Raw genomic sequence first — 25577 nt, forward strand, 5'->3', positions numbered from 1 at the left:
TGCAGACCTGTGCTGCACTGTTTGGTGGACAGGTTCTGTGTTCAGATCCCTGATCCAAGTGGGCCCTTTCAACTGTCAGGCAGGGAAGCTGAAGTAGGAAGACTGGGAAAAAAAACAGGACTTGAGAATGTTTTTCTACTGCATAATAAAAAGATTGTTCTTTTCTTTCTGGTTTATATATGCTATATCTGCTGCCTCACGTGGGAATGAAATGAAACTGAGTATATGTCCTCCCATCTGCGTGCTCTCATCCATGGGACTCCACTATCCTAGAGGTTGAAGCATTGGGCAGGAAATATTCATTGAAAAGATTCTGAAACAGAAAATTAAATTTTCAACTAAGAAAAGCAGTTTTCCTGATAAATGATTGCTGTTTTCCACAACAAATTCTAATTTTACCTTTACTTTTTTCTGGCCCAAAAATATCTGGTCATGATGCATCCATGCAGGGTAGAGGAGAAAGGGATTATCATTTGGGTTGTTCTTCCTTCTGCGAAAGCCATACTGTGCCTGCCTGTGTTTTGCATGTCTGGGCTGTGTGACTAGCCTCTACCTCCTGGTGCAAACTCCTGGGAGGCAGCATTTCTCATTTGGAAATTTCTAGGGGAAACAAAATTGCATTTTTTACTAAAAGAAACTACTTTTCAGCCAATTATATGAATAAGTCATGTGAGGCACTCTGTCCTTCGAAGAGGTGACTATGCCAGTTTTGCAGTTTTCCTAGCCTCCATAAATCAGTGCCACTGAATCAGAGACCAGGAATCAAAAGCCAGGGCGATGGGCAACTTAAGCAAACCAAGTTTTAACCAGCTAACAACCTTTCCCATTTCCAGAAATGCATCCACCTATGAAGTTTCATCCTCTCAATCCATCAGCTCGCCTCAGCGGTCGAAACGAGTGAAGGAAAACACGCCTCCCCGCTGTGCCATGGTGCACAACAGCCCTGCCTGCAGCACCTCCGTCACGTGCGGCTGGGGCGATGTGGCGACCAGCACCACGCGGGAGCGGCAGCGGCAGACGATAATCATTCCCGACACCCCTAGCCCCGCAGTGAGTGTCATCACTATCAGCAGCGACACAGATGAAGAGGAGGAGCAGAAGCATGCACCCACCAGGTGAGCAGTGGCTCTCTGCTCTTCTCTGTGTGCAGGAGAAAGAGACAGAGGCAGAGAAGTGCTGGAGCATCCCAGGAGTTGCTGTAGCGTCCCAGGAGCTACAGTTGGGTCTCAGCACCCAGGTCATCTTTCATTTGAAAGGAAAGACGAAAGGGCGGCTAAAATACTAGCTGAGGACTCCACAGACTTAGGTGACATTCCCTACCGTGCTGCACAGTTGCTGTGTGACCTTGGAGAAGTATCATAGTCATAGTCTATGATATGAGACTATGAGTGCCATAGTCTCTCATCTCTAAGAGGAAATAATAGTTTTCTCTATCTCCCAAGACTGTTGAAAGGAGACTTTAGAGATCCTATGGTAATTGGCCTCTTTAAGTCAGATAGCTGTTTAAAACAAAGACAAAAAGAAGGGCTTGGAAGGAAGGTAGCTTAAAATTGCCTTTTCTCTTTCTAAGTGATCCAGGCATCTGTAAAGAGCATTAAATGACACCTTCCATATGTGCTATTTTCCTAAAAAGGTCCTGAAAAACAGTTAGTGGTTGTGTCATAAACACTCAATAATGGTAAATACATTGCAAGAGGTTTGCTCAGTTTTGATTGTGTTGCCAACACAACCCTGAACTATTATCTTAAGTGGCAGAAACTGATGGCTTTTTGACTGACTCTGCAGCGAAGCATAGATGAGGCTATAGAGACCGTGGTGACTGAGTTTGCTCCTCAGAGAATTAACTCACCCGAGTGAACAGTGTGGCCCAGGACAGCTGCCACTGATGATCATCTACTGTGGATGAGAGAGGACTTAATTTTCCAGGACTGTCTTTTCAGCACCTTTCATCAGATGCAAGCACTCTAGGTTTCCCATCTGATGCCAGTCACAAGACATCACTCTGCTTTATAAGTTGTAGAGAAGTAGCCTTGCAAACGGCTGAATAATTATACCATCTTTATGTCGGTAACTGAGCTAGGAATTCTTAACCTTATCCCTCCAGTATTGTCAAGAGAGAATTTTTTATTTATTTAGGACATGCTCCATGGCAGATTTTCCTTTAATCACTGGAGATATCTAGCTATATCTCTGCATCTCTGCTCTGTGGTGATAAGTGGAGCACTGCAAATGTGCACAGAACAGATGAGATGCATTTGGCCTCAAGGAGCTAAAAATCTGTAAAGAGGAGCCGCACGATTCAAGCATCTAGGGCTGCAATTTCAGCCTGCCCCCCGCCAGCTGCTCCCTCTTCCCATTCCCCTTCTCCCAACCAGTGAGCTCCACCGGGCAGTGAGAGCTCAGTGCCTCTCACATTCGGGCTTGCCATGAATGCAATGGTTATCGGGGGGAATTGATCACAGGACAGTGTAACATATTTCACTTAAAAAAAAATTGCTACAGTATTCCTTAGTTTGGTAGGGAGAAGAAAGCATGTTTCCAGAAAGAGTTCAGTGAAGGTCAGCGTGGAAAACGGGTGGACTATAAATAAGGAGCCCCCACTTCCAGGGTTCTTATGGGAAAGGAAGGGCAAGACAAAAGGGATGCTGAAAACTAAGGTTGTGAGGTGGGGCAGCATGAAGAGGGCAGGTACCTCAAGGGTCATGGGAGCTATTTGCAAGCATTTTTACCATGCTGCTGGTCCCAGGCTTTGGAAAATTATGTGCAAGTACTTATACTTACTGTCTGGATATCGTCTTGGGTCCAGAGCAGGGTGGAGGGAAGAGCTGAGATCCTGCAGCCACTTCAGCTAATGTTGTCTCCTCTGCTTCCACTTTGCTGCCATCTGACCAGTTTCTTCACTCGGCACCTCTCCAGGGAGACAGACAGAACAAAGTTCTGGAAAATGTCTGGAAATCGAGTTGGGAGTTTGGGGTATTTAACTATTTGGGCAAGGTCTGCTGAGGGGTTAGGAAAGTAGTCCCAGGAGCCAGACTTACATAAACAAACTGGCTTTGATATGACTAAAGCATATTCAGGACACGTTCCTGCCTGGGATCAGATCCCTGGCTACTTTTTGTATCCATATGGCATATCTATACAGAGTGCCAGGGCGACAGCATTCCTGGAAGGCCAAAGCTTAAGAGCTAGATTTAATTTCTGAGCCATGTAGAGACATTTCGCGCGGACACGGGCTGTTCTTGGGCACCTTTTGGAATTCCAGAGTGAATTAAATTGCCTGTGCAGATGTAACCAGAGCGAGTGGAGAATTAGGGGCAGAGACGCAGATGGAAAATAGCACGTCCAGAATGAAAACTTTTGTTTAAAGTCTCCAGGAGAGTGAAGTCAGTTCACTCAGTGCCTTTTGAACTGGGCATATCTAAGACCAGATTCTCAGCTGGAGTAAGAACGTAGCTTCCAGTCAAGGAAGCTGTATCAGCATTTAATGCCAACGAACTTTGCCCCCGCCAAAGTTGAGGTCTTTTTCATTGAAAGCACGTCACATTTAGGAAAGTACCTCCAAGTTTTCTTATGTATTTTTTTGGCTCCAAGAAAAATGGGAGTGGCAGTGAAGTATGTTCTTTACTGTAATCAGTGCCTAAATGTTCAAGATCTGAGTCGAAAATGAAACCATGCAAAGAATGCATTGTCTCACCCATATTTTTGCAAATATTACCCTGTTGGGCAATCGCTGTGGTGTGGGGGTGAAAAATAAAGAATAACTTGAAACATGCTGGTAGTCACATCCTAACATATTAGCTTTTTCTAGATTAGAATACAGAAATCGTACGGCACTTGACAGATCAAAGTTAATTGCCTGATCCCATCTTACTGATAGCAGTGGTATCTTTGCATTAACTTCACTGATGTTGGATCAGCTCCTGAATTTGCTACAGCACTTCCTTCTCTTATTTCCTGTGGGACTGGAAGTTTCTCTTTGACCCATGAGACTAAAGATGTTTATTTTATTGATTGCTCGGCAAAGAGAGATTAGAGCTACCTGTGGTTGTGAGAAGTAGTAGGTCCTTCGACGATGTAAGAGTTCGTAAGTCTCAGTTTAAGAAGGACTGGTAATGCTGATAAAATATGATACTGCTGATGCAGTAAAGGAGTCCTACAGCTTGGATTTACTCTGACAGAAAAGCCTCTCTGTAATACCAGAGCAGCAGAGAGAGCTTTTCTAGTGCAGGGGATGTGACTTTTTTATTGGCAAAAGAAAAATCTGAAGAATTTGGTATGATATGGGCAGAATTTTCCTTTTACTAATGAAAAGCACAGATGTGCAAGTAGGTTGTTTATGAAATACCAGCTGACCAGGCAGGCAGGCCAGCACGTTGCTCGTTCTTTGCTCACATGTGTTTTGCCCTGTTGATGAGCGTAGCTTGGTGTAATCTTTTTAAAATCAATGGTCATCTGAAAATGTTGGGCTCCTGTTGGGTAAAGGTGCTGGGGAGGTGGTGCAAGGGGGGCTCTGGAGGACCTGCTCCATGGAGCCTTGTCAAAGGGGGCCATCTGCTGGGCCGCGGCCCCGTGCCTGGGGTGAAATCACAGAGGAGGGACCTCAGGTACAGTTCGGCAGGGACAGAAATGGTCAGAGATTTTCAGGGGCCAAATGCCTGATTTAAAAAGTCAGTTTGTCAAAACCAAGGCTTTTTGCAGGCTACATTGAGACTTTTCTAGTAATATCCCCAACACAGTGAAATCTGGGGAAGCTTCAAAACTGCAAAAAGTTTTGACTTTTATTTAAGGGGGAGAAAGTCTTAGGAGATTAACTAATTAAGGGGAAGATTTTTTTTTTTCTGGTTTAATGGAGGGGTTTTTTTTCTTTCAAAATGTAAGCAAATAATAGGAAAAAAAACAAAATTATGAAATTGGATGAAATTGTTTTTACCTAGTTTCTGTTGCCCACAAAGTTTTGCATGTGACATTTTGTCTTGCAGGACAGCAGAAAAAAATTTGCATATAAAAAGCATTATATGAACAGGAAACAATTTTGTGACCCTGTTTATTTATCACCAGTGAATTTCTAGACTCTCAGTTCAGCATCCTTCACAAAGAGACTCTGTAGCCCAAAGAGATGTTTACCACTGTGCTGGAAGATAATACCCTGACTGTTATTCATTCTGGAAAGAAGAATTTAGGTCTAACCATTACCTGTAAAGCACTGAAGAGAGTAGAAACAGAGAGTAGACTTGATTTTTTTTCTTATAAATTTATTCCTCTTAAGTTTCTCTACTTGCTCTAGCAAGAAAGTCAAGCAGACAGACTGACCGACAGTACAACTGCAGTTGCAGTAATCGGAGCACATATTCAGCAAGTAGTAGGGGTTAAGTACTCCCCAGTGTGCAACTTCACGTGGTGCAGCGGTTTAAACGTAAATCCTCCCTCAATTAAATATTTCTGAAGCTTAGAAGTGGAGAAAAATAAAGCAACAACTTAAACACAGAGCAGAGAGGCACAAGTGCACCCTGGGATGGCTGAATGGTGGGTGGGAGGGAGGGCGAGCACACGGGGTCCTGCGGGAGGGATGTGCCGGCGGTGCAGCGAGGGGTATTTCCATGTCCTGCCAAGGGCCGCGTCCCAGGGCATGGCAGAAGGAAGGGCTGGAAGGAAAGGCAGTGGAGGTGGCTGTCGTGGTGTGCCTAGATGAATTCCCATCTCAAGCAGTAAGTGCAACAGCCAAGGAAAACATGACTTTTCTTGAAACAATACAGTGATGGCCTTGAGGTGGGTGGTTTTGAGGGTGCTTCCACCCCAACAAGGCAGGAGAGCCCCTCACTTCCCCACTGCCTGCTGTGTCTGTGCTGGTATCATAAGTAACACCTCTCCAGCTTGGCTTTCCATGGGATTCTTACAGTAATCACTGTCTTCCTGGACAAGAAAGACTGACCATGGCTGTCATGTGGGCATACTGAGTAACTGCCTCATGGGCCATCTTCATTGGCACAAAATTCTTGCAGCATTGGGTTTTTTTTTTCCTTTTTCTTAAAATGGTAAACTACACAGTGAAGTCTCTGAGCGTGAGCTGATGCAAGTTGTTAATTCACCTTATTCACATCGTAGTGCAACGGTGGTGGAGCCTACTTCAGAGGACTTTCATTCCCCTTACGCACAAAAATTGCTGACAGGCACAAACCAGGTGTTTTTGCCAACTTGCTGATATGCGCGTGTCAGGGTCAAAATACTATTTGTAATTCTCTTTTGACATCTAGCCTATTGTGGCTATGTTATACTGTGCATAGTAATGCACTGACTCTGCATAGCAATATGTTGACTAACCACAGTCATCTGGTAAAAGATTGCTGCCTTCCATCTCCAGAAGACACACCGACATGCAACTAATACTTAAAATAACAGAGATAGACAGTAGCTCTCTCAGCAAACCTTCAGCAGTAGAACCTTTACAACCTGCTAAGCAATTCAGTATATATGACTTAAATAGCTACAGCACGTGCTGTATAGCCTAATAAAACGGCCTCAGTGTAGTACTTGATAAGTATTTCTTACCATCACAAATTCACAAAGAAGGTGAGAGTGGATTAACAGGTTGGGATGGAGGTTGAGCTGAAGAGAGGGGGGCATGTTCTCAACACTGTGCTATGCATGGCATAGGATTTCAACATGAAGAAAGCGATTGCAGTTGTAGTGTGAGTTTTTGTTGGCTGACCCTATACTTTCCTAGAATAGGTGGCTTATTCTGAAGCAGCAAACTGAAAAGGTTGCATGTTACTAAGTTTTCAGAGAGCTGGAACAGAATTTTTGTGATGTGATGTAAAGCTAACGTGCCACGGTATACATGCACACCAGTTCAAAGGCACAGTTGAGGGATGGGTGCCTTCTTCCCCCAAACTAGAAGGCCATCTTGGTGACCTTGAGAGCTGAAGGCCTCTGTTGCTATAGCGTCAGCCACACTGAGAGGTTTGTATCCCTGTGGGTGAACCACATGCTGAAGAATTGCCCCTACTAGGCTCCATTTGCTTTCTCTGGGATTCTGGTGTAACTTGAGATATTCAGGGAAAAAAGATCCTGTTCATGCAATGCTATCACATACCGAGCTTTTGGGCTGGGCCTTCAGCAAGCAGAAATCATCGCAAGTTACACACTGTTATAAGAGCTGTTGTCCCTGTCCTTGTCCTTGGCTATTTAGATGGTTCCAATGTTGTTTTACTACCTAATTCAGCATCTTTTCCTTAATTTCCTCTCACTTTTCATTCTCAGCATCTGCCTTCGGCACCTTCCCATTAACAGTATCTGAGATGCCCACCTTAGTTCCTTGCCCTGTGCCTGTGCACAAACTATCTTCTCTTTCCTCCATCAGACTTTTCCTTGAGATCTTTCCTTGCCGTGGGGAATAGAGACCCATGTCCGTCTCTCCGCTGTGCACTCACGAGGGTGGTATATGTTAGAGAGCTGTCTCCGAGAGCTGCTTCTGCGTGTTCGAAGGCACGGTCATGCTCTGTGTCTGCACATTGGACAGACATGAATTGTTTTGTGTCCAAGTTTGAGAACGAGCTCTTCGGGACCACGTGGGAATGGGCTACCGCTCATAAACTAATAATAAACTTACAAAGCAATGCATATTTTTCCAACTGCTGTTCTGAAGGGAGGATGCAGCTCCAGCCAGTAAGGGTTAAAAAGCCTTCCTGGCTTATTGCTTTTCAGTCTGTGTAGATGGATTAGATGCCACTTTGGTAATCTTCCCCCCTCCCTCCTCTGGAGAATTAAAATACACCTACCCACGTAATGCAGGCAGGCACACAAGCTGACCAGGAACACATGCCGACTCTCAACACTACTAAATCACGTATGCTGCTGCTACTGTGCTTGCAGGAGGGAAAGCAATTACCAGGCTTGGAGGCAGCTTAATAGGAAGGGGGCAAGACTTTTAATAGTATTTTTCTGTGTAAGCACAAACATCCCCAAAAGCTGTGGCTGAGTTATAGGAATACAGTAAGCTTGCTGAGTAGGCAAGTGCTGTGTCAACAGGTACAAGCTCTCAGTCCTGATAGTTTGTGAGCAGGGAAGGCGATACATCAGCCTGGACCTCACACAGGTAACTCCTGCATTACTGCGACGTGGGGAGAGCAGCTGAGTCCTCAGAGGGAGCTGGAAGGAGGACAGTTGCTGGCTAGCAAGAAGGCTTTGAGAAGGAGGAGTACTAGCTCCTCTGGGTTGAATTTTCAAAAGCCCCCATTTTGACTTAACGTGTATCTCTAAGCCTGTGAATCAACTGATTTTCAGCGTGAGTTGGGCCTTTGATGCTTTTGAAATTCCCACCCTTAATCTCTCAGGCAGGCTCTGCTACAGCAGGTGCCGAGCTCTGGGCGTATGAATAGTCCCGACTGACTTCTCTGCCTGCTCTGACATTAACCGCAGTCGTTACCTTTCCTAAAGACAAAAATCCAGCTGCTTTCGATGGGACTCCTCGTGCGCTTGAAATGATGCAGCCTGCTGAATCGAGAGGCTATTCATTTAGGCCCTAATCCTCCAAATATTACCCGTGTGGTTTAGCTCTGTTAGTGGAATAGCCCCGCTGACGTTGGTGGATGACACAGACTGGTAGTGCTAAGCACTTGTGTAAGGCCTGGCAGGACCATAGCTCTGGTCCTTCTGGGGTTCCCATCCATGAAATGAGTTTAATATCCTCCTATGGTCCCTTTCTCTGGAAGGGTCTGGGTTTGGGGTCACTTACTTGTTCAACCAAACCTATTTACTTGATTCTCTTATTGTAACCAAGGAGCTATAAGACTTTGAAGGAGAAGACTCCTCGTGGTCCCTTCTTTGACAAGCCCTCAATCAAATTGGTGACAAATATGCCCATTCTAAAACAATAAATAGCACGGATTACACAGAAAAACACCTTTCCAGTTCTACAGCTCAGCCTTCCCATGTCAAGTGTCAGCCAAGAGCAAGTATTTCCAGTTCAGCAGCTCAGCCACTTATGTAAGGAAGGGACTGTAAAAGAATAGCTAGACCTTATCACTTGTCAGAAAACTCTTTAGTGACTTGATTTTTCTTTATAAAATGTAATAACTGTCAGAGGTAGAGAATATATATCTCCTCCCAACTGGCAGCCAAGGGTAGCTGCAAAGGGCAAGCAGTGTGGATACTCATAAATGTGTGATTACAGGCATTTCTACTGAAGGAGAGAGGAATATTGATGCAATATTCGTCATTTTTATTGGCTTAATATTCTTCTTTCATAGCACCATATCCAAACTGCTACATCTTTCTTCACATACAGTAGTTGTCCATCTCAGATACTCTGTTGCTCTTTCCATTTCTAGTCCAATGCTCTCCAGCTCCTTGTGGAAAGCCAGAATACGAGGGTTCGCTGTCGTATGCCTTCCCTGTCAAAAAGGTCCCTGCCCCTACAAGGATTGCTTTCAGCTTCCAGATTGCTGTGCAATAGCTTCCCCTCCTTCTCTATCATCTGCCCTGTTTCAGGTGTCAGTGCTTTAGGATAGCAGGGGCCTCTCGAGCGGTATTTTTCACTGTGCGTAGAACAACACGGTCTTGTGTCCTCTTCGGGGCACGCCAGGATCCTGCGATGATAGCCCAGGGAAAGTCTGCGTGGTGGTAACTTGTTTGCGAATGCAGCACCCCAAGGTGTTCTTTAATGGAGGAGATGATAGCTTTCCAGTTCCAAGTCTTGGGAGCGAGGCGGTGAGTTGCACCTTGTGAATGCTGACGGAGAGGCCTTGGGACTGACAAGTTGAAGGGAACCCACCAGTGCTCCTTTAGCACTGTGAAAAATAAGTAAGGCAAACAATGTCCTTGGAAGGAAACTGTTCTCAATATCTGCTCCACCTTTCCCTGGGTAAGAAGCGATGCTGAGCCTAGGGAACAAACGGCTCCATCACAGACTAAGACCAGATTAATCAGCTGCTCCCTGGGCTGGACTGGGCAGGGTGGGAGAACAGAGAGGAGACTCCATGGGAAAGGGAGCTCTCTCTTTTTAAAGTGCACACTTAAGAAGTTAAGAGATGGATTCTTTTTTCTCCATGGCATTTCTGTTCCTGTTGGGGCTGTTTCCACCATTAAGCCTAATTACTTAGCTTTTTATGTGCTATCCATTTCTTTTCATCATTTTAAAAACTTCAGTTGCCATAACAACATAATGCAATCAGTGAAACATAGCAGCTATTTTCTGTAGTCAAGGTCTGTGCACTGTCAAGGATGTGAGCCATTTAAGCAAATCTTCACCATCCCCCTTCCTCCATCCTCTTTCTTGCTCTCTCTTTTTCTCCCTAAACAAGCTCATAACAGGAAGGAGAAGCCATCAGGAATAATTAGACACAATAGCAGAGCAAATCCCAATCGTACTCATGCGCTCTAGTCTAATGAACTTCTAGCTCTAATCTTGCAAGTGTTGATGTTCCTTTTTAATCACTTTTTTGATGTCGTAGATAGATTAGCTGCAGCAGGACCTTGATAATCCACACTAGAGTCAGGAGACCCAGTGTTTATTCAGAGAAAGAAAAGAAGACCAAAAGCTTTACATACTTTACTCATTTTTTCTTCATTCGTTCCTCAGTTTCAAATGCTTATTGAGGATATATGCCCATTGTACCATATTAGTAAATAGAACAGAGTGTATTTTGTAGATTCATGGGATTTAATCATGAAAAGTCGTAGCATCTATTATTAAATCATTGCTGGAAGGCTGGGAGAAACCGCCACGTTTTTGTGTGGGTGGTGAGACTTGCAACAAAGCATAGTATAACTGCTGGGCTTCTACTGCACACATATATAAAAAGCAGTCTGAAAATAAATCTGGCAGTCTGGTTCAGTGCTATTCTAAGTAGTGTGAATGTAAGATCTATCCACAATGTCTTACTCACTCCTTGACCTCCATGAAGGCTTTCCTGGAATAGCAATGAGTGAGTTTCGAAGCGGGGGGGTTGGCTTAAGCAGCCTCTATCTGGCGGAGGACTGAAGGGTGTGCTTTGCCTTTACGGAGCTAGTCTGCCACAGGCAGAGTCTTCTGGTGGCTTCCGAGTCGATCGTTGCCCATTCACTCTTTCCACTTGTGTGCTTGTGTTTCAGCACCTTGTCCAAGCAAAGGAAGAACGTCATCAGCTGTGTCACCGTGCATGACTCCCCTTACTCCGATTCCTCCAGCAACAACAGTCCTTACGCCGTGCAGCATCGCACAGGGCAGAATAATGGGAACACCTACGACACCAAAGGGGTTCCAGAGACTCACTGCAGTGGGAACCCCCGAACGATCATCGTGCCACCACTGAAAACCCAGGCCAGTGAGGTGTTGGTAGAGTGCGATAGCCTGGCACCAGGTAAATTGCACCTCTTCCGTCAAGAAAATTAGTAAGAAATAAATGATTTATCTTGGAAGAATCTCATTGTTCGGTTTCATTTTGTTTGTTTGTTTGTTTGTTTTGTTTTCCAAAGAAACCGTGCTCCTGCCCTTCTCTCAAGTGACACATCTGTTCTTGGGAGCCATATTGCATTATTTATGTGCCCTGGTACACTCAGGAGTCACGGGGGCAAGTGTCGTTCCCAGTTACTTCTGTACAAACCCAAGAACAGAATGCAGCCTTTAGCTCAACATTTGACATGAAAGGCTCCCAAATGCAAGTGTGAACCTTTGCTGCCTTGCCTTTCCGTAGGTTTACTTTAAAACGGGTAAGAGATTGAAAACACATGTGCATTTTCATCCAAACTTGTTGACGTTTCTGGGAAGAACATTTCCCCAGGATCTTCATTATGGACTGATGAGGTTTGCTCATCCAGAGCCTGCGCAATGCTAGGTAGTACGATGTGTTGAAAAGGGGCTTATGGTGGAAGTCTGGCCCAAAGCAGTTGGCTTTGAGCTACTTGGCAGTCCTTTCTTTTGACGCACTGCTGGTGAACACAAAGGCTCAGAGGGTGAGCTCCCCACCAGCTCCTTCTCCCTCCCTTCCTACTCACCGTGAGGTCAGCCAAACCAGGGCTTTTTTGTGCTGTGCACACTATACTTTCCTTTCTCTCCTTGGGATTTGTACCTGCATCGTACAGTTCTGCTGGCAGAACGGTTTCTCACACTTCTGAAGGATCTGTAAAGCCTTCTCTGGGCCCAGTTTGGGTCCACGTATCAGGTCTGCTTGTCTGCCTTTAGGATAACAGGCTGGCCGTGTATTTGAAGCACTGCTGAGATATGCTGTTAATTAAGAGAAATCATTTTCTTATCCTTCTTCTGTTGTATGTCTCCTCCCAAAAGCCACACTGGAGGAGATTCAGTGAGGAAAAGGTAGGGTGAGCAATTAAAGAATGTGATGTAAGCTACAAATGTGTTTCCTTTCCTGGCACAGTCACCACCAGTCACCACTCATCCTCCTACAAGTCCAAGTCCTCCAGCACCGTGACCTCCACCAGCGGTCACTCTTCAGGGAGCTCGTCTGGAGCCGTTGCCTATAGGCAGCAGCGACCAGGAGCACATTTCCAGCAGCAGCAGCCTCTTAATCTAAGTCAGGTAAGTCAACCGAGACAAATTTTGGTGGTGCGTCATCCAGCTGTAACCTACCACTCCTCCAGCACGGGCTGTCCTGTTCCAGTCTAATGATAGTTGGGCCCCATGTTGAGTTTGATCAACTTGTTTCAACTTCACTGCAGACTTTGATCTTCCAGCTCAGGCAGTAGAGGTAGTGCAGATCCCACCCCTGAGTGGGCTGGCGGTACTCTTACCGTGGGTTTTGAAGTTAGATGATCTAACAGTGTGAGTGGGAATAATGTGAGAGAGAAGGTGCACTGGCTCAGACACAAAGGAGTGGAGCAGGACCGTGTAGGAAGGACTGAATTCTCCTTAGCTATAGGTAACCATGAGAAGAGTATCTTCTAAGTGAAGGGAGTGCATCAGCCCAGCTGCGGGATTGGGAGAGAAGTCTCCATCAGATGTGACAAGGCAAAGCAGAGCCTCTATGCATATACATGACCTCACGTAATGAGTTTGATCCATCCCGTGATAAACCTGGGCTGAGATCTGGGCAAATCTCGTTACTTGGCAGCATGCAGTTCTCAAGATGTTTCATAGTCTGTGACCAAAACACCCAGGGAGCTCCCCAGGAGCTTCAGTGAATAATGCCCTTTTCACGTACTGCACCTGGGGCTTCTCCCTACCCTGAGGTGAGGTAATGAGCGCAGGGAAGCTACAGCACAGTTACCAACGCTTCAAGAGGAGAAAGTCTGGAGAGCTCGGAGGACAGCGCTGGTTTGCATCCAGGGCTGGATATAAGCAGAACTGTTTGGGGTTTTTTTTTTAAATAATTTGGGGGAGAAGAATGTCCCCTCCCCCTCAAAATGTAGTTGCAATTTCAAAATTTAAACAAGCTTGAAATAAAAGTGAGTGAAAATGGAGGAAGTGGGCGAGATGCTGTTTCCAAGAGTGGGGGAGGAGTGTGGCTGCCGCATTTCAGACCACAATGACAGCGCAGGGAGTGCTTACAAAGAGGATGAGAAGGCTTGGAAGAACAGAAGGAAATAACATGGAGCATTGCCCTTCTTGCCTTCTAATTCCTATTTTTTCGGTTATTTAATGCTCTGACTACAAATGACCAGGAAAACTCCTTGACATTGTGCAGTGCAAAAAAAAAACCTTAGAAAAATCCCTGGAAAAGTACATTGCTCCTGTCCCACTGCAAGAAAATTGCCTGTGCTCAAGTAATTATAGCTGATTACATGAGGGTACCAGGCACCTGCAGGATCTGATGGAGCCGAGGGTTTTATCTTTAAAAAATAAAGTAGTTATTTTACTAACTGAGGAAATGATAACCGCAAGGACCCAAACTGAGCAAAAATAAATTGCCTGTTCCAGGCATAGTTAGGCAACTTCATTCCCCTGAGCTATCAGCGCACCCCATCTTGTCAGCAGAGAGCTCACTAACAAAAGACGCGTGTTGTACAAGCGACTGGACTTGTGGAAGATGTTCTTAGGAGCCGGGCATCCAAGGCTGGGTCTTCATGTTAGCTGTGCCAGCAGGTCGTGGCTCGAAGCGGGGGACTCCGTTGTCCTTTTGGGGGCCATTTTGGTGAATGTGTGAAACTGCAGGGTCTCCCTAGGCTTGGGAGGGACCCTTTGCCATCACCCGTTTCCAAGGGAAGACTGTGGTGGTGCTGAGGGTGTCAGGAGGAGCGCAAGGGACTTTCCTGAGGCCGTCCTGGTGTCGCAGGGAGGCTCCCAGGCACCGCTGAGGAGGTAAAGAGCCATCTCTTGTCTTGTAACCGCTTATCACTGTTGCTGTCTTTATCCAGGCCCAGCAGCACATCACGACCGATCGCACAGGGAGTCACCGGAGACAGCAAGCCTACATCACTCCAACGATAGCTCAGGCCCCGTACTCTTTCCCGCACAATAGTCCCAGCCATGGTACAGTTCATCCTCACTTGGCCGCGGCTGCCGCTGCTCACCTGCCCACCCAACCCCACCTCTACACATACACCGCCCCTGCCGCCCTGGGCTCCACGGGCACCGTCGCACACCTGGTGGCCTCCCAAGGGTCTGCGCGGCACGCCGTGCAGCACACCACCTACCCCGCCAGCATCGTCCACCAGGTCCCCGTCAGCATGGGCCCGCGGGTTCTGCCCTCACCCACCATCCACCCGAGTCAGTACCAGGCTCAGTTTGCCCATCAGACCTATATCAGTGCTTCTCCAGCCTCCACAGTCTACACTGGATACCCACTGAGCCCCACCAAGGTCAACCAGTACCCTTACATCTAAACACTGGAATAAGGAGCGAGAGACACACCCGTCCCGGGGGAGTGAGGCGGCCGCTTTTGTACTGAAGAACGTGACAAACTAACAATGCAATGGGAGGCTCGCGTGAAACTTGAACGAAGGAGACTTTAAGGAAGAAACGAAAAAGAGGAAAGAAGGGGGAGAACCAGTTCTACACTTTTTATTTAAAAAAAAAAAAAGAAAATGGAAAAAAAGAACAGAAAAAAAAAACAAACACAAAAACCCAACCATTCTGCACCAAACTAGAGAGCGAGAGAGAAGCAGAAGGACCCTCCAGCGGGTCCTGTCTTTTGAAGAACTTCACCAATAGACTTTAAAAGGTTATTTTCATCCAATAGTGAGCTACATTTAGAAATTTGTTGTCCAGAACACCTAAAATGAAATCCATTAGGTTTTTAATCCAATAGGTATATGGATTAGGGATTTATCCAGCCTTTCAAAGGGTTTATGCCCCGTCTTTGCAGTGGTTTCTGTATCCCAAACCATACAATAAGGTTTTGGGGTTTTTTTTCTGGAAATAGAAAATGGGTAAGGGAGGCTGAGGGAGGAGGAGAAAATGTTGTCCCAGTGCTCTAAATTCGGATCTAGCACTGCTATGCTTAAAAACACGTGGGCAAAGCAGGCCACGCAGCACTGGTCGAGAGCAGAAGCAATGGGGATGTTTCTCCCTTTCCTTGAACACACTGGATAAATCCCTGAGAAATGCTATTCTTAAACGAGAACTCTAATAATGTACGTTGGATTTCAGTTGCTTTTCATTTTATTTTATTTGGAAATGTTCCTTTTCAATAATCCCTAGCCGTTTTAGTATAGGAGGAGACATTTTAGCTGCCCCCCGCCCCCGTTCCCCCCCCCCCCCCCCCCCCGGTAGAATGTAGCACTATACAGGTCATACGCCGTTTTTACTATTTTGTGTTGAACTTCAACGATACCAATAGACTATTCCTCAATGTGATTGCACAAAGAAAAGTGATATAACATAGGCATGTAACAAATGTGATTGTCCAGGTATGTACGTGTGTGCGTGTGCGTGCGTGCGTGTGCGTGCAGATGCTGCCTTCTCTCTGTGGTGTGTTCCTCGGCACAGCCATTACAACTGTCACAGTCTTAGTTTTACATCATTCCCTCGTAGTGCCTTACCGAACTACAGATGCGGTTTAAGGGTTTACTTCCACTGGTACTCCTAGAAACTGACTGAGGCTAGTCGGAATTTACTCTCAGCTCTTTTTCTTTTTTTTGGGGGTTGTTATTGCCGATTTTCTTCTTCTGCTGGTGGTGTTTTGGGTTGTTTTCCCACGTCGTCAATCTTAGCTCACTTGGCGAGGTACTGGGGAGGCTCGTTGGGGTTGGAAGTGCATCTAACTGGGTGTTTTGTCGAGCACTGGATGAGCTGGAAGTGACCAGGTCGGTTGTGAGGCCCAGGGTGACTCCCAGAGGGTCTGGGGATTCGTTTGCGGACTGGTCTGTTTCTATCCTGTTGAAATAGCAAGTTTCCTCCCCGGAAACTGAATTCTCATTCTGCTGTTTGCTGACGTTCTCGGTGGACTGGGAGGGCAGCGTCCTCCCAAGTTGTCAGGTTGTCCCGGTTGTGTCTCTGAAATAGGAACAAAACTTTAGCCCGTCAAAGGGGGAAACACTAGTTGTCGCCGACATCTCTCACTACGTCTGTCAATGGGAGGGGGTCGGGAAAGGGCTGGCGTCCCAAAGCAAGCACGAGAAAATCCAGCTGAGAGAGGCAAACTCAGGTTTCTTAAGTGAAAAAAGTATTGGAATACATCGGGCCTTACCCACTCGATCGTAGCTGTGACAGCGTGCGCTTCCCCTCCTCCCTTCTCACCGACACCCCAACAGATTGCCTGCAGCGGTAGAGTGACTCTGGAACCGGAGGGCGCGGTGGCCCTCTGGGTCCTCCATGCCAAGGAACGCTACGTGGGCGTCTTGTTTTCCGACAGGTTTCTAAAGAGAGCCTTTCCTACAGTTGGGTTTGGTCCAGAGGGGAGTTTCGCTGGTAACGGCAGTTGCACCGGTGCATCAGTATTTGGAAGTGTCCCTAGAGTACCCATGTCTGTGGATGGCCTGGGGAGGAAGGAGAGAAGAGAGTCTGATAGAAGGTTTCCATGTTTCCATGAAAGCTGAAGTCTACGTGGTGGCTCGGTTCCACTCTACATTTCCCTGTAACTAGAGCATGAAGTATTCCGGTATTTCACAAGATGCTGGAAAATAGCAGGTTTGTCGGCAGGGTGGCGAGGGATGGGTTCCCTGGGTGGCAGTAAGGAAGGGGGTTCTCTCACGCGGGAAGAGCTGACGGAAAGACAAGCACAAATACGTTGTCTTGCGGTAAGTGCTTGGCTGGCCTGGAAGAAGAAGGGATCCCGCTATGCATAGGCTGTTCAACAAGGCTGTTGTCTTCTGGCAAACCACCAAATAACCTCCCTGGTTGCTAGCTCTGGTTCCTGGGCTACCCTTGCACAGTTTTCTTCTCCTGCCTGTCCCTCATTCCAGCTCAGTATCCTGTAGATGAGGATGCGATCTCCTAGCAGCCTATGCACCTTACCCCCTCCTTCCTTTGGAAAGGCAACACGTCCCCTTTCGTCTGAGGCAGGAAAATAAAGCCCTGCTCTCTCTGTTGCATTCCTCTCCTCTCCCACCAGTTTGGGAGTGAGAGCGTCATGCTGCTTGTGTCATGAAAAGGAAAGATAATGTTATTTTATTGTATGGTTGTTATGATTATGATTATTATTTTATTGTTATTATATTTTACTCTGGGTTTTAATTGCACACGCATTCCTTAATCTTTGTGGGGGTTTTTTTTCTCTTAGTATTGTTGTTATTGTCGGTAATTTTGTTTCTCTTCATCAGTGGCATCAGAAGGGTTGCTGTGTTTGTGAAAACTGCAGGAGGAAGGGGAAATGAGATTGTCCCGAGGATGAAAACTCTGCCTCTAACCTAGGGGGAGTGGGGCTGCTCTGTGAGAGCAGTTACAGCCTTGAGGGACAGGAGTTACCCTCCGTGTCACATACGCATTTCAGAATAAGACCAGAATCATTCATTCAGAGGCCAAAACCAAACAGCAGCTAACGTAATCATCTGTCAGGAGAGCTGGATCAAAGGCAGGTAAGGACCTTGGTGCCCTGGGATCCAGCTCACCATCACTTTGTTTGATAGGAAGTTTATATGAGATCAAGACCTCAAGACCTATTTGTGCTCCAGGCCATGATCATGGGGCCCTTTCGGTGAACTCAAGGTCACGCTACGCGTGAAGGGTTTGGTTTTCCTAAAGGAGAAAGCAGATAGATGGCTCTCCAGAAACAGGGCTATCGGGGGAGCCGCGGCAGAGGCGTGAGCACGGCTCTCAGTCCCGTCACTGGATAAAGGACACTGGCGTGCATGGACGGCGTTAGCTGGGTAACGCACGGCCGCAGACAGGGCAGGTTCCTCGCCTGCTCTTCCGCTCTCACTGAAGGTTGATCGGGTGTCCGCATGGCCAGGATGCTTGGCTTGCTTTTTTTTTTTTTTGTCCCTGACGTAGGTTTTCCCTTCTTTTACAATTATTTGTTGTGGAATTTTATTAAGCTATTCTGGTTGCTAGAGTTTAGGTATTTATGTTTTCATTTGCATCGCCTGCTCTGTTCGTATGGGGGGAAGCAGTAACTGAATTCAAACTCCATAAAAAAATGATAGGACTTCAGCAGAGACTTAAAGTTAATCACGCACTTGAGTGCTTTGCTAAAGAACAGACTTAACCCTTCAAGTTAATTACTTGTTTATGCACTCCTCTGGCCTAGGACTGGCAAAGCATGGAAGGTTGCAATCTCAATCACAGTAATGTTTTACTTGTATTAATTGCGTTTTCCCTGTGTGCCCATCTGACCTGCTCTCCCATGCGGGCTCGAATCTGATTTTGGGGGGTGTTTGGCAGTGGAGCTGTTAGAACGGCAGATGCTGGCAGCGAGAAGGGGTGCAGTGCGTGCCGGAGGAGCCACCTTTCACGTTGTCCATCCTGGAGTCGCTGACCTGCCAGCCGTAGGTGGTCAGATGATCGCGGTGATGGGACGCAGTGATTGCAAGAGATGCACAGCACAGCCATGAAATTGCTTTGATGGTGCAACACTGTGTGCTTTCTGGTGGGTGTGGGGGAGCTGAGCAACACCTCCTCCCTCACACCTGTATGAAGGCATAGTATGGAAGGAAAGCGTGGTAGGTTAGTCACAGGGGAAACCCGATGGTTTTAGCAGAGGAAGCAAAAGCTTTGCATGCTGTCGGTGCCACGTACATAGTATCAGCCAGCTTGTTTTGCTTGCAAAGTCCTTTGGAGAGGAAACGGGATTGGCGTGGTTGGGTTGGGTTGGTGTTCTTCATGTGGGGGAAACGGCATGGAAACTTGAGAGGGGAGGGGAATGTTTAGATACGGGAAGTTTTATGGGTGGCTTATGGCTGGCACAGTGAAAAAGCGGTCCCTTTCCCCGTCATCTCATCTTGCGTTCTTCTCGTGCGGGAAGCAGAAGGAAGCACGGACGTTGCCTCTCCTCAGAGATGGGTGTTCAAATTCCTGCTGTGAAACCAGAATGCAGGAGGGAGCGGAGAGAACCACTAACGTGAGCAGAATGGAAAACCTGAATGGAAGCATTTCTCACTGCAGACTGGGCCAAATCCCGTCGATTGAGAGAGCAAATGCAATTGCATCTTCCTCGGCAGAGTTGTACCTGCTTGCACCCAACAAATTGGGCCTTGGCAAGTCTCTCTCTCCCTCTCCCTCTTTAGTAGTTTTGTTGTAATACGTAAAACATTCCAAGAAAGGGACGCTTCTGTCTCTGACATTTTTCTTTTTTTTATACTTTCAAGGGATTATGTCTTGTAATTTGGTTTGAAGGCAATTCCATTAGCAAACTTGAAGGGCGATAAACATGTTTTTTTCTTTAACCAAAGAAACTTTTTTTTTTTTTTTAAGAGAGAGAGAAAGAGACCCCGACCCACTCCAGAAATGAAATTAAGCCACGAGTCATGACTGCCAGGCAATGGGGATAAGCTGTGGAACTCCATCTTTCCTTTCTCTTCTTTTTCTTTTTCTCTCTCAAGTTTCTGTCATTGTTTCGAGTAGCTAGCTTGACGAGCAGAGAAATTCACACTAAATATTGCTGCTATCCTAAACTGTAGGGGATGACAAAAACTATTCTTCTCTCATTACTGTTCACGTTGATTAAAGTGTTTCAGTGGCGACAATGCAGTGTGGAAATGGTGAGCTGCGTAGTGGGGATAAGCTTCTGGATGCTCTGCATGCTTCTGTAGTGTCTCCTCTGGATTTAGGATGCTGGTTTTGGGGTCCGTGGGTCGGACCCCAAACAGCGCTGCCCTGGTCATGCCAGGCAGAGCTGGGCAAGGGTGTTGGACTTACGCATGTGTTTTTCCATGGCTTGGCAATCAGCCCATCAGAGATCTGCAGTGCTACCTGTGGGCCAAATCCTGGATACCTGTATGCAAGGTCTGCAGAAATAATCTTTGTCGAGAGCAGGCAACGCAGAAGGGAAAAATGTGGGAAGGGAACAATTTGCCCCTTCCTGCTGACGGAGCCGTCCCTGCTGTGGTCCCATTTCCCGTGGCAGCTTCAAAGCAGTGGATCTGCGGTCCTGGGCACTCATCCATGTCACCCCCTACTCCATCCCCGAGTCTCGCTGGTGCTCCTGTGAGGGAAAGCCTGCGTGCAAAGTATGTGGAGTCCCCGACTTACATCTTGTGGCCTGCTCCTGTGCCTGTAAATCATTCTGCTCCCTCTGTACTCGGGGAGGAGAAGATGGGTCTGTGCTGCTGGGGTTCCCCCACTGCCGTACTCCAGCAAAGCTGCCTCTGACGACGCCGGGAATTTCACCCTGGGCTGCAGGTGTTGAGCGAGGTGCAACGTTTTACAGCGGTGCTCGAAGCCGTGGTGGCGGTCCTGTTGTAAATGGCTGCGCGTGGGCTCCTCGCTGGAGTACTGCATTGGACGGGAGGCACTGGGCTCTCCGGGCTGGTCCGCGTCTCCGTGGTCCACCCTTCCCACCACCCGGGAATGCCGCTACCTGTGAGGGACACCGTGATGCCACCGTGCTCACCTCCCACCCCAGGCAGGCGGCGGGACCCACCGCAGGGGCTGGCCCCTTGAAATAAGCCCGGCGGCGTGCGGAGGAGCACCGCTAGCCGAGGGCTCTCGCGGAAGGCGTCTTTTTCCCCTGTGGCAAACGTAGTTGCTGGGAGTGATCCCGGCGGCGGTAGATACCTGTGAAGAGCTGCTGATGCAGGTGGAGGTGTAAGAACTGGACGGGAGGTCAGCCAGGCTGAGCGCTGCTTTCAGTGGGAAGACACGGTTTAGAGCTTTTGCCCGTGTCAAGAGTGAAATTTGAACGGTAGATTGGCTTGGTTCTTCAGAAGTCTTAGGAAGCATACTAGGAGGCTTTGCGTTCGGCATTTATGGTCTGAAACTCCTGTTTCTCATTTACGGGTTAGCTTTGTCCTTCCAGTTTTAGCAGTGCTGCTATAACAGACTATTCACGTGTGTTTGAAGATGAAGTTTTTGTTTTTAATCTTTTGCTTATCATAGTTAATCTAAGAAAGGCAATACTAAAGGTATATTTTTTTCCAAAAATGATATTTTTTACTGCACTGATAAATATTGTGACATCTCTGTTCTTAACTCTTTTGCTGTGAGGGGAACTGTGTGCAGATTCACACGAACCTTGTAAATACTTGCGTGTACTTCTGACAGCCAGGGAATTTTTTTCTTTTCTTTCTTTTCTTTCTTTTTTTTCTCTTCTTTCTTTTCTTTCTTTCTTCCTTTTTCTTTATTTTATTTTATTTTATTTTATTTTATTTTATTTTATTTTATTTTATTTTATTATTTTTTATTTTCTTTTTTCTTCTCCTTTTCTTCTTCCCTCTTTTCTTTTCTTTTCTTTTCTCTTTTCTTTTCTTTTCTTTTCTTTTCTTTTCTTTTCTTTTCTTTTCTTTTCTTTTCTCTTTTCTTCTCTTTTCTCTTCTTTTCTTTTCTTTTCTTTTCTTTTCTTTTCTTTTCTTTTCTTTTCTTTTCTTTTCTTTTCTTTTCTTTTCTCTTTTCTTCTCTTTTCTCTTCTTTTCTTTTCTTTTCTTTTCTTTTCTTTTCTTTTCTTTTCTTTTCTTTTCTTTTCTTTTCTTTTCTTTTCTTTTCTTTTCTTTTCTTTTCTTTTCTTTTCTTTTCTTTTCTTTTCTTTTCTTTTCTTTTCTTTTCTTTTCTTTTCTTTTCTTTTCTTTTCTTTTCTTCTTTTTTTCAAACAAGCTTTCCTCTTTGAAACAGAAAGCAATGGGGCAACAATGCTCAGAGCAAAAGCAAAGCTTATCCCACATTCAGAACATAGCCAAGGAGTTTTTGCAGTGCTGGCATAGAGTTAATATTTAATGCCGATGTGTTTTGATTTTGTTATTTTTTTTTCAGCAAACTATTTGGAAAGGAATAAGACAGATAGAAAAGCTTTGGTCTGGAATTCTGATCAGAAATGTTACCCATCTATTTTATGGCACCTCCGATTTTTCTTTTGTTTTCTTTTTTCTAAAAAAAATAAAAATAAAAAAAGGCTTGTTGCCTGAGCTCTAGGCTGGCCGGCAGCTGTCCTGGGGGCACCTGGTGCTCTGGGACCGCTGGCTCCTTTGGAAGCAAACCCACTGATCAGGATTCTGGATTCTGATTGCTACAACAGGTATCCCCCAGTACCGCGGGATACCTTTGGTTTTTTAAAGAAGGATTTAGATACACTTATATTACGCAAACTGTGACCTAATGGCAATAATTACCTCAAATGTGGGCATTCATCCTGGTTTTAGCCTTTTTGAAAACATGTAGCCAGCTTGAACTTTGATTCAAAGACTCTGAACTCCGTAGGGGCGGAATAGCGATAAATGCCCACCCTGGTCATTGTTGCTTGAGTGAATTCTGAAGACAGTGAATCTTTAAAAAGAAAAAAAAATTAAACCAAGGAATAGATTACTCTTTTATGTATTTTAATCAATTGTGATGTTAAAATGCACATGTAAGTATATATGTTTATAGCTACTGTAAAATGCTTTGGCCTTCTAGAAGATATTTAATGAGTCACGTTTTAAACCAATATGAACTGAATAATAGACTGTGGCTACTTAAACAGTTTTCTGGCTACATTTTATAGTTATTACAGTGTTTTATAGTTTACATTTAAACTGGTACTTTTTAAGGGAAATCTTGTGTTTATAAGTGACACCTTCAAAAACTCAATACAGCTGCCTCTTTTTAATTTCGCCCGTTAAAAATTGAAAAGTACAAGTGTGTCTTTAATATGTATATTCTGTTTTGAGATATAACATAGTGTTGGAAAGTCAGTCCAGAGATCAAGTAATCCACTGTATTCCAAAGTCTGGTCGAAAAAACACTCCACCCACTTTGAAGATTTAGTCCAACAGATGATAAACTATTTGTTTGTTTGCTTGTTTTAATAACATACTTTATCAGGCTCCTTGGGTTGAAGCAGGGAGCACGATACTAAATTCACTGTTCTATGTAGGATCCTCATCTGGATGAAGATACCCGCATCAGGAGAATGAAGGACATTCAAAGGAAGGATTGTACTGTACTGTTGATAAATCATTAGCCAAATGATTAATTCCTGAGTTAGTGAATGCTTGTTTTATTTTGTGGGGGGTTTTTGTGTGTGTGTGTGTGTGTGTGACAGCCACTCAGAAGCAATGCTGTAATTTGGCTTCCATCTGTTCACCCCTTTCTTACCAACGATGCTTACCACCACAGAAATGTTTTGAACCAGTAAACGAAATACAAAGTTCACTGACCATCTCCTTGTCAGCTCTGTTTTCTCAGCCCGTGCCAGTTCCCGTCAATGCTGTTTCCCCGCTGCCGTTACCCTGCACTTTGCATTTTGATATATCACATTCCCCCCTCCCCAGTCTCACTTAGCTGTCTAGTTTTGTCTGTTGCGTTCTCTCACTTGGGTAACCAATGAACACGGTATAAATATCTGCTGAGCAAAATGGTACTTTGAGGTCATGGAAGTCCAGGAATTGGCATTTAAAAATACGTATATGTACATCTGAAGAACCGAGCTTCGGTCATGGAGCTCGGGTGCTTTCAGGAGGGCTGCTTACGTGTTTCCATCATGCCCGACGGGGCTGTATCAGTCAGCTTAGAGCAGAGGTAGTGAAAAGGAGCGACCAGCGATGCTTTGCCGTTGGGCGCCCGTGCTGCTCCCGGTACAATCAGCGGCGGTGGGGCCAGGGGAGTGCCACCCGCCTCCTCCTCCTTCCTCAGCACCGTTCCGGGGCTGCCGTGCCCACCCCGTCAGCCACATCATTACCAAAGCGATAGCGTATCGTGCGGCAAGCCAGGGCTGTCAGCAGCACGCGGGCCGACTGGAAAACGTCCACCCTTTCTCATCGTGCACCGCCGCCCAGCCGTCAGCCTTTGCTGCCCTCGGCGCCCGCCTGGCCGTCTGCTCTCGTGGGGGGAGTCAGACCATCCCGCTCAAAGGAAGGAGCCACAGAGCCTTGTTGAATACTTTGCCTTGCAGCTTGTTAGGCAAGAAGGGTTTTCCGACACTGGCAACGCACATCCCGTAGGATCTGGATGGTTACAGATAGCACCTCTGCCCTCAGCAAGGAAATAAAACGCTTCTGCAATGCTTCCACCTCACGTGGTTACGTACAACACTTCTGGCTTTTCTTTTCCCCCCCTTTATCCCTTATGTGTTTGAATTTTTATTCTGTTATTTTATATTTTTTTGCTCTGTATTCTTCTCACAACGAAACTTCCACAGATATTCCAGGGCACAAGCATTTCAGGTGTAAAAAAGGATCTCCTCATCCCATGTTTCACCAACAGAGCAATCAAGGCGTTTTGGGTACCATATTCTACTTGGGCAGAACCAGAATGTAGCCTGTATCTTTCATACCAAATCAAATTTCTGAAAGGAGAGGAAGTGTCATTAATAGCTTTATTAAAGGAGTGTGTGTGAGAGAGAGAGAGAGAGAGAGGGAGCGAGAAAGAGAGAAGAAGGAGGGGCATCTCGGAAGGTGAAGAGTCTAGACTTCAGGTAGTTAAAAATGAACCAACGGGTGAAACATTTTTCTTGTGAGCTGCAAAATCCTTTGAAAAACAGGAGGGGGGAAATGGAGAGAATGTTTTATGCCTTTCGACTGCCCACCAGCCCAGCGTACTCTGGATGGAAAGTGGAAGTTAATATACACTGCACCAAAATCATTAAGGGGACGGCAGGGGGGGAAGCTGTGAAACACTATCACAATCGCAAGGGAAAAGATGCCCCTGCCCCAGCTCTGGATCTCGAGTGGTTCTTTCTCTACAGTATCATCTCAGCCCAGTAACCCCACGAAAGCCCTGAGCCGTTGTGTTCCTTCACTGTACGGTTTCTGTAATAAGAGTGTTAATCCATGTTAATCTTTGTGAAAATTATTGTGTGCAACAGTATTTTCTTGTGTACTGCTTTTTTCCTATGTGAATTGTCCCTTTCTTTTTTCTTTTTTGGTTTTTTTTTTCCTTCCTTTTTTTTTTTTCTTTTTTCTTTTGGTAATACGTCTTTCTTCTTTTAAAAGAAAAAACAAAAACAAACTGATGTGTTGTAGACCTATATGTAACCTATTCCTTAGTCTCATATTATAGGTATGTTATAAGAATGGATATTTTACTTGGCTTTAGAATGTTTTACAAGAAAACTAATTCTTAACCAATCAAGTTCTTGCTACTAAAAAAAAATGCTTGTGTTTTTCATCATGACGTTGTGTGCTTCTAATTAATAATCATTTTC

General features: G+C 45.7%; 1 protein-coding gene across 9 annotated transcripts in view; it reads left to right on the plus strand.

Annotated features, from left to right (window-relative positions):
• The window catches only part of HIPK2 (homeodomain interacting protein kinase 2), a 143017-nt gene extending 119425 nt beyond the window's left edge, over positions 1-23592 (plus strand). For 2 of the 9 annotated variants that reach the window (XM_075503080.1, XM_075503112.1), the window contains exons 12-15: positions 834-1115; positions 11089-11336; positions 12351-12511; positions 14287-15042. In XM_075503080.1, coding sequence (XP_075359195.1) covers positions 834-1115; positions 11089-11336; positions 12351-12511; positions 14287-14754 — 1159 coding nt within the window. In that variant the 3' untranslated portion in view covers positions 14755-15042. Of the gene's footprint in view, positions 1-833; positions 1116-11088; positions 11337-12350; positions 12512-14286; positions 15558-16724; positions 17887-23309 lie in introns of those variants that run through there. The other 7 variants (XR_012775929.1, XR_012775930.1, XM_075503042.1 and 4 more) reach the window with 7 other exon arrangements.
• The last annotated feature ends 1985 nt before the right edge of the window (positions 23593-25577 follow it).

Source organism: Mycteria americana, chromosome 1, assembly GCF_035582795.1.
Source record: "Mycteria americana isolate JAX WOST 10 ecotype Jacksonville Zoo and Gardens chromosome 1, USCA_MyAme_1.0, whole genome shotgun sequence".
In the NCBI taxonomy this organism is placed as follows: Eukaryota; Metazoa; Chordata; class Aves; order Ciconiiformes; family Ciconiidae; genus Mycteria; species Mycteria americana.